The sequence below is a fragment of the Rhagoletis pomonella genome, unplaced genomic scaffold, assembly GCF_013731165.1.
Source record: "Rhagoletis pomonella isolate Grant_MI unplaced genomic scaffold, Rhpom_1.0 Rhpom_scaffold_00006, whole genome shotgun sequence".
Taxonomy (NCBI): domain Eukaryota; kingdom Metazoa; phylum Arthropoda; class Insecta; order Diptera; family Tephritidae; genus Rhagoletis; species Rhagoletis pomonella.
The window spans coordinates 77615788-77625288 of record NW_023458560.1 but is presented as its reverse complement, the minus strand read 5'-3'; the positions used below and the strand labels follow the sequence as shown (position 1 = coordinate 77625288).

Here is a 9501-nt window from a genome sequence, read left to right as displayed (position 1 = left end):
CGAGTATATTTGGGAAATCCCTCAAGGTTTCGAGGATAATCGTAACAGTATTTTGAATAGGAACTTATAACTTTTTTACCATCTGCAAAACTGACAAAGTGGCAACCATCTAAAGAAGGAAGAAATCAGCTGACACGGAAAAATCTAAATTCCGCAGATTTCTGCGCTACGGGCTACAACTACAGAAAAATTCTGCGGTGTTGAGTTTTCATTTACATGGCGCTTTGGTAAGACAGATCGTGTCAGCTGACTTGGGTTTACGTACCGGTAGGTTTACGTTCTTGACTAATTTCAGCTTCTATCTTAAAAAAAACGAAGCTTACTTAATAACAATCGCAAAACTTTAAGAAATGGAAACCAAATCATTGTATAATGACAATCGTTTGCCAACAAATTTTTGACACAAAAAGATTTTTCCCACTATGCGCTCAAATAAGGCACATTAAAAAAGGAAATCAAATTTCGTTATGTTCCAGGTGTCAAGCAGTCGGATAGAAAAGTTCTTTAAGTTCCTTTAGTTTACGCGATCATAAGAGACTGCAGTGTAGATTTAAACCACCATTTTTGGGTTTTGCTTTCGTTTGACAGGAGTTGTAGAAAGATTGCAAAACGAAGAAAAATTTGACATATAAACAGTCAGGAAAAAATTTATAAGTTTTTCTTGAATCTAAGAAAAACGCCCACGCTGGACGCAGCTGCAAATATTTTGAAGCTCTGAAGGTAAAGAGCTCTAAATGTATTGTTAGACTGTGTTTATACACGGAAACTTTTGACGACGCGATTTTTCACATTCCCTTTTGGTGTTGCTCGTTTCATTAGGTTTCGTAGTCGAGCAAAAAACTTGTACGAATTTGTACGAATTATCATGATTTTTTCAAAAATTGTGAGAGCAAAGTGACAGTCTTCTTGGAGAGAAGTTCCAAATTCTTGCACGAAAAAATTTTGCCAGCAAGAATTTGCAAACACGAAAAACATGTGATTGTGGCGCATGGTTGCATTTTGGTCTACGATAATTTGAATAAATAAGTTCGTTAAATTTAAAAACTTATAAACACGAGCGATTTTTTATGAAAAAAGGAAGTAAATAGTTTTGATATAATTAATTTATTTAATTCCAATGATTTGAACACTACTCGGCTGACAAAAAATTGTATTCGCAATCGGAATGCAATTGCAACCAGAGTCGATTTAAGAAACCCGACATCTAGTACGATAAAGAAATTGAAATGTATGTTAAAGAAAGTCAGAACAACAAGAAATATACATGTATGTATGTCCTTTTTCCATCTGAAAGAATTTTAAAATTTCTATAAAAATATATTATTTTTGAAATGCAACCGTGGACACCAGCTGGCAGAGAAACTTGCGAATTCCTGCAAAATTGTGTTTGTGCAGAAATTTGCAAGTTTCTCAGCATGAGAGCGAATTTGAGCGAATTTTTCCTTACTCTCTGATATTTTGAGTGTTGGATAATTCTTGTTATAACCTATTTACACCCGGCGACTTTTTTGTATGCAATTTTGGTTGTCAGCTGTGAACCGCTACTTCAATTTACACAGACGAACGAGAGCTCAAAGCGTGTGGCCCGAGCACGGTGCCCCTCTCCTTTCCTCCTCTCCGTGAAGACCAAGCATAAAGAAAAAAATGAAAGCAATTTTTGAGCGCATTTTTGTGCTAACCAATTTATTATTTTTGTACGTGTTTTTACAACCAATTACTACGCACTTCATTTTAATTACACTTGAACAAAAAGCTTATTAAAATTCGCTTAAAAAGTACTAAAATGAACCAGCACCAAAATACACATAAAGAAAAGGGATGTAAAAAATTAAACAGAAATAGCAAACTTCAAAATTACGAACTTCACACACTTTTTTCTCAAATGCTGTTGCAAAAAGCTGCTTCTCAACCGGTCACTTCTGTTCCAATTGGTTCATGCCAAATTACAGTACAATTAATTTTATTGTGCAACAAACACTTTATAATAATCGTTAAAGCAATTACAACGCGTTAAAAAACTTGCTTACACAATTGCTCTCTGTTTCACAACTGACTTTTTAGTACTCTGTAGCAGCGTTCAAAAAGAGCAAAATGAGAACAAAACTCTCGAAAACGTTCTCAAGAAGAACATAATGATAAGGCAACTTTCGGTAACGTTTCCAATGAGAAAGATATGACAACGAAAGTATCGGTAACGATTTAACGGAGAATAAAATAAGAACAAAAGTCTGGGAAACGATCTGCTAGAAATCAAAACGAGAACAAATGCGTTGAGAACTTAATGTTGGGAATGAGAGCAGCGTCTACGTATTGGGTTGGGAGGAAAAACCGTTTCTGTGAGAACTAAGATTGTTAACTCTAAGCCAGAGGAAAGCTGGATCATTGCACTTTCCAGATGGTTTATCATTAGGGTGAACTGTCCATTTATAGAACAATTTTTAATTTTCTTTGGAAGCAAAGTTCGTGTCTTAAGTCTTTCGTTTTCTTTATTTGCATTATTGTCTCGTAAGTTCCTTTTTTTGATTAATTTTAATATTCAAACATTTCAAACTTATGCAACGCTATGAGTTCAGAGAAGATTTTCCCCCGTTTCGTTCTGTCAGGAAGTTTTTAAGACTTTAGTCCCCAAATTGTTGTTTGAGAGAAAGTTCCTTAGACTTTTGTAAAAATTTTGTTCCATTTGGCATCGTTCCACAGAGTTTGGTTCTCATATATGTAATTCCCGTTGAGAACGTTCTCGACAGTTTTGTTTTTATTTTCGTTTTTGAGAAAACACTCCTTGAGGCACTTGAGTGCCTGTGCGGTAGAAGAGGCCTTGATGAGTGTAGTGAATTCCTATGGAAACATTTAAGAAACCAGCGCACCACTTAAAAATATTGCGTTTTGAGAGCTAGTTTCAGATTTTCTGCATCAACGATAGGCACAGCGGTGAATTTTGTGACTGAGGAGCGGGAATAGGGCTGTTGTGAATACTACATACTTACCATTATTTTTTTTTACCTTTTAAATAAAAGTTAGACCAGACATTTTTCAAAGCAATTAATGTTTAATTTCTCAAAATTTACTATCAATTACAAAGTTTCATCCTTATAACATACCTTACTAAGTATTCGTTTTACACTTTATTTGCATCTATGATTAAATTTACGGTTGCATTTATGCTTATATTTTTATTGAATAGTTTATGCTTATTTCCATACAAACCTATCATACTGTTTATGCATATTTGTATGTAATTGTTGTAAGTTGTTGAGAATAAGTGATTTTTTTTATAATATTTTTGCATATTTTTTGTTTTTTTACAAACTAATGCGTGCTTTTTTAAGTGTGTATGTTGTAGTGTTTTTCGAATACTTTAATTGCTTTTTGGGGCAAGAAATCACTCCAATCGAAAGTTGAAGGGTTCGGAAGGGAAAACAAAACACATTTCATTTTTTTCTTTAAAGTAACTGCTAGATGAGTATCTTCGTATTTTCGACTTATAAGTACTTAGTAAAATTAGGAGAGTTTACATATCGCTACCTAAAGGTGAAAAGGTGCCCAGTCCACTTTTTTTCCAAAATTTAGTCTTTGATGCAGAGCGACGGAAAAGGCCGAAACTACAGCGATTTTTCGTCTGTCTCGAGAAATTTCAAAAAAAAAAAAATGAGCTTTGCACCTTTTCACGTTTAGGCAACGATATGTACTTTGATCTTGAAGTTTTTTGTTTTTCGTTCATATTTTAATTGATTCATTTGGCTTGGATTACATTAAAGTTACTTTGAATAGTGGTGGCTGACAAGCTTTCAATAGCTAAATATGTGTGTTTGAGATTTATGTACTTTTATATTTAGTTTTAAAACCAAAGTGGCTTATTATTAGAAATAGTTTGCTTAGTGCAGCTTGTAATATACATATATGTATTTGATTTGATGTGGCAAAGTTTTTTGAGTAGCCGAAAGCCTTAATTTGAGCAAAATATTTAATTAGGGGTATTCCCTTAAACGGAATAAAACCGCGAAAACCTTAAAAGTCTTACAACCGTTGGCGAAAATTTTCCACGAAATAAATAATTGAGTTCGGAGTTTTCCAGTCTTACGTCTTTAAGAGAATTCCCCAATCGTTTTGAAGAAAAAAAAAACGGCAATGCGATTTCGTTGCTATGTGTAATATAGTTTTTAATCATTTTTTGTTTACATATCAAAAGAAATAGATTTTCATTGTTTAGCATATAAATAATTTATAAGCAAATGGCAAAAATTATTCCATCGTAGCTTTTTAGTACACATTGTCGCATTATATATACTATATACATAAACTGACATCGCATATCTTATCATGATAAAAGTGTCATTGAGATAACTTACTAGTTGTTTCACTAGATTTTTTATCGCTTTATAATTTTACACTTACGCTTTACAATACACAGTATGTAGCTGTACAATGTAAACATTTTTTTATTTTATTTTTTTTTGAAAGTATAATTTTCATTATGACATTACTATTTAACTTATTAGATAGGTATTCGCGGAATCTTGCAAAGGCCTTGCAAAGCTGTCCCATAGGAAACCGGTTTTTACCGTGCAATCCGTGCACCGTGCAAGGGCATTGTAAGACTTCGAGAATACCCCTATTGGGTTTTATGTGTTTTAAGAATTCATACAAATATGTGTGTATATATGTATTGCTATATGCGTTTATGTGTGTGTGAAGTGAAGCTTATATAAATCAATATAATTTTGTATTTCAATATAGAGTCCTAACCGCTAAAAAAAATCTCTTTTTTTATGCAAATGGTTACTAGGACAATTTTTTGTGGTTAGGGCTCCATATGATCAAATTTTATATGTATGCGGTTATACGATTGGTTTGGATTATATCCTCATTTTCACATTCATACTTAACGTATCCTGACAAGCCAGCTTCGGTCAAGTGCCGATTTTTTGAATGTTAATTTATTCAATCTTGAGTACAGGTGCTATTAATTAAAAATTGTAAAACATTTTTCAGAACTCTATCCGAAGATTACTAAACATGTTAGATTTTCCAAAAATTCTGTGAGCCCAAAAATGGAAAGTTAGAAAACTCTAAAATATTTTTATAAAAATTTTAAAATTTTTTGTTTCGTTTATTAAGCAAATATTTTATCTTTCAAACTACGAAATAATGCTTTTTGAAACACCCTTTATAGCACACAAGTCAAACCCAAGATGTAGAGAACAAAGGTGGCGCCGTCAGTGGCACCGCTACTCAAGTAAAATTAAACGCCACCTCGGAAACACGGTTGCCAGACTTGATACTTTGGTACAAGAAGGCGTATATTTTTTCATCGATGGTACTTTGGTACAGGGTTCCATAAAATGGTACCATTTTAATCTAATCAATAATTTGTAGTTTTATTTTATTTCATGACTACTTTAAACTAAATCTTTAAAACGTACAATATGTATATAATTCAAAAATTTTCATTTTGTGTGACGAAGTTTGATTGATTGCGTTTTCCCACGAATCAAAAATTTTGGATCTCTTAATTAGTAAAGCTCCGACATCTTTAGTAAAAATTGATTTCATAAATGTAATGTAATTATTTATTTTGCGTTGTAACGGTGGTGTTGCAAATTTCTGTCTTTGGATTTTAGTTCCATTCTCAATATTAATGGCGAATTTCGAAATGATAATATTTCTGTTTTTTTCCGTATCACCAACCGATATCAACTTGAAGTAGTTTTTTTTTTTATTTTTATACCTATATGTATATTTACTTTTATAAAAAATAAACTGAAAATTTATTGTTAGTTTCAAGCAAATAAAATGATATGTACGCAAAAATTGTACAGCTTTTGAGTAAAATAGTAAAAATGTTACATTTTAATCGAAATCGGCTTTGTTTATTTTTACTTGAGAAACGTCATCGCCGCCTGGAAGGTGCAATCTAATTTCAAACCTCTGTTTTAATTTTAAACATCCTCTGCGAAAAACTCACATATGGCAACACTCCGGAAATGCATCGTTCCGCCCGCCATCAAATGTCAGTTCTTGCGGAAATAAGTTCGTATCAGCTCCATCGAAAAGAACGTTAGCATTAGCATCTTAAATTTAAATGCATAAATAAAGCGTCTAACTCGAGTCTATAAAAATTTGGTAAAATGTCGAAAGGAAACTTAGAACAAAAAAAGGAAATTAATTTCACAAAACTCTGAATAGCGCTTTAGATGCTTGGTAGCACCATAAATTATTTTAGACCTCGAACCTATGTTTTTATTTAAAAAAAACAAAAAACAGCTGTACTCGTAGCAAGTATAAGTTTTGGCTTCAATTTAAAGTTAAAGTTGTTTACTTCACACGCGTACATAATCATTTTTATATGTACTTGTATACACTTTATACATACATACATGCATCGTGTTATACACACATACATAAATACTTCATTTGGCAGTGAACCTGAGCTTTCTCTTTTAATTCGGTGATCAACTCTAATTTACAAAATCGCGTTCACCCATACAGACATTCAAATGATTTACAATGACTAATTATTTTGTAATTCAAATCAATATACTACATATAATAGATTACACAAACTTGCTTAGCAATAACATAGAAGCGTTTTCCAAAGTAATTGTCTGATAATTCTACGAAATGATTTCATCAAAGCTGGACAATTTGTCTCCAAAGATTATGATTTATTTTTTTTTTTTTGATTAAAAGCACACTTTTGGAAAATTGGTAGTATGCTCATCGGGGAAAATAACGCTATTTTTACTGCGCTTTAATGCCTCTTTCTTTGTCATTAAAGTGTTAGGGTTTGACTTAAAAATTTTCACGCTTAAAAAAGAAACCAAAAATGTAAGTTACTTTGTTATTTCTCAAAGCTGAGTGCTTGTAATCTAGTCTGTTATTTTAATCTTGCAAATAAATTGCGTACATACAAGTGTATTTTAAGCATTAAATGTAAATATGTATGAAGTTTGTGAGATGACTTTTTTGATGAATACAATTAAGATTTTTTTTTTTTTTTTTTGTTTTACTTCAGAGCCTATTTTTACCACCATACTGTATAAATACAGTGATATACAATAATCAACGTCAGCTTTGCCTCACATACAAATTAAAGTTATTTATTTGATTCTTTATTTTAATTTTATTTTTCGCGAATTTCTTTTGGTTTGAGATTTCTTCTTGTTCTGTGTTGTCTTGCTTTTATTTTGCCTTAATTTTAATGCGACTATAATTTCTGTAATCTAGTATTAGACTTAGCTTGTATGAATATTTTTTGGTTATACTACACTTTTGTTTTTATTTTCACTTTGTTTCGTGTTTACTATGTAACCGATTAAAATCTAATGTGTTATTTATATTATGCGACTTGATACAAAAGTTTTTTCATTTAAATTATCGTTTGTGCTTAGTAATAAATAAGGTTAAATACAATTAAAGTAAATTAACTAAATTGATTTTCTGATAAAGAAAATAAAATCAAATAAGATCAATAAATTTAAAAAATATTATATACTTGTAGAGAGCTAAACGCTAATATCAACTGAATTATGTTTTAGTTTTTTTTTTGTTTTAACTAAATTTATAATTTATATATTCGTTTTTTGCGTGGAATTACACATAAAAAACTAAAGTAACAAACGCGCCAGCGCAGCTAATTTACAGCGTCTTTGCACGATCAAGTAAATCACTTATGAATTTCTGGAAAAGAATAAAACAAACGTCAATACAATATTAAAGCTTCAAATATTTGTTTACAATAAATAGCTTACCGATATGTCCGACTGTGGGCGTTTGCAGACCGAAAGGAGCCGCTAAAAGAGAAAAGAATATTTAAAAATTTGAGGACTCGCATTGTGTTGTAATGAGTCGTATTGTCATAATATCGTAAATTTTGCAACGAACAAATTCATGGCAATACAATAGTGTTTTTAAAAATATTGAAAGTGGTTAAAGAACTACAAAAAATTAACCATAAATGAGTAAACTAAGTGAATACAATAAACTAAAACCAAATTAAATAAGTAAAAAAATATATTTTTAATTGCATATTTTACTTGTTTATGGCGCATATTTTTGAATTTTGAGTGCATGAGATTCCGAGCCGTAATCATTACAAATGAATTTTAATATGCATTTTAAGTAGCAATATGATTTTTATACATTAATAAGTAGCTTTACAGGGCAACTCTGGCAAATGTCTTTCAACTCGTCACAGTTTTTCGAAAGATAAAATATAAATTAAGTAAAAAAAGTGGGAATTAAAAGAAAATTAAATTAAATAAAAAAAGAATTTAATATTTAAAAATCAAATCAAATAAAGAGAATATAATTTTTAGAACCACTTCTAAAAACAAAATTGGAAAAGATAGAAATAAGATTAACAAAAATAATATGAAGATGCCAAAAATTAAATGAAATAAAAGAAAATATATTTTTCTTTTCAAAACAATAAAATCTAAAACCAACTCTTGTTGGTTAAATGGCAAAAAATAAAAAATATTTAATTAAAAAATAAAACACGTTTCTAAAAACTTTATGATATTAAAAAAAAAAAATCTTTTTCTTTTCAAAGCAAAAATGTCTTAAATAAATAACTAAAAGAAGATTCTAAAAATTAAATTAAATAAAAAAATATATATTTTTCTCTGTAAGAAAATGAAATCTAATAATTAAAGGAAAATTAAATTCATCAACATTCAGATAATAGAAATATAAGGCAACAGGGCCGTCGAGAGAAAATCCGGCCTCGGAGGGTAAGTAAAAATGTGCCTGCCCCACTACAGATTAATTTTAAATTTTTTAATGAATCTCTAACGATTTCTACTCCATACTTGTTCGGTGCTATTTGCGTAGTATGTGGAGTATGATTTTTTTCGTTAAAAAACTTCGTCTAAAGAGAGAATTGTTTTTTTCGGTACAGATCAATTGAATGCGTAAAATAGTTTTTCGTGTTTTAGTGTGCGTTCTGAAATTTAAAAATGTAACTTTTTATATGAATATTGAATAATAAAATTTATCAACTATAAAAAATTTTAGAATTTTTATTTTCCAACTTAATTTTCAGAGAAATCCGGGTCTCTTTAAAAAACCGGGTTCGAGAGAAAACACCACCGATCCCCTCCCCTCTAGACGGGCCTGCAGGGAAATTCTGGCTAAGACAGTTGAAAATTGTTTGTAAGACAATTGAACGACAGTAGGCAAGATGGTTTGAAAGATTTGGTTTATTCTGGCACGAAAGTCTTACACAAAAAAGCTCTCTTGCCAACTTCTATGGTGAAAAGATATTTTGATACAAAAAGCACTTGAGCATCTTCCAAATGCATTTTGCTTGCGCTGCTCCAACAGTGGCAATGGCCGAGTGAGCAAAGCACTGTCATGCCATTCGAGAGATCCGAGGTTCGAATCCTCGGACAGCAGGATTTTTTTTTCGTAATTTCCTTTTTTTCCTTTTTTTAAATTACTATTCTTTTAATTTTTAAATTTTATTATATGTACTTTTTAATTTCATTTAATTTTTAGAAA

At 30.8% G+C, this 9501-nt stretch overlaps 1 protein-coding gene across 3 annotated transcripts in view; it reads right to left on the bottom strand.

The window, feature by feature from the left end:
* Positions 1 to 3294: 3294 nt before the first annotated feature.
* The window catches only part of LOC118741352 (protein phosphatase 1 regulatory subunit 14B-like), a 251722-nt gene continuing 245515 nt past the window's right edge, over positions 3295 to 9501 (bottom strand). For all 3 annotated transcript variants that reach the window (XM_036473294.1, XM_036473295.1, XM_036473296.1), the window contains 2 exons: positions 7749 to 7790; positions 3295 to 7677 (listed from right to left, as the gene is read on the bottom strand). In XM_036473294.1, coding sequence (XP_036329187.1) covers positions 7636 to 7677; positions 7749 to 7790 — 84 coding nt within the window. In that variant the 3' untranslated portion in view covers positions 3295 to 7635. The remainder of the gene's footprint in view (positions 7678 to 7748; positions 7791 to 9501) is intronic.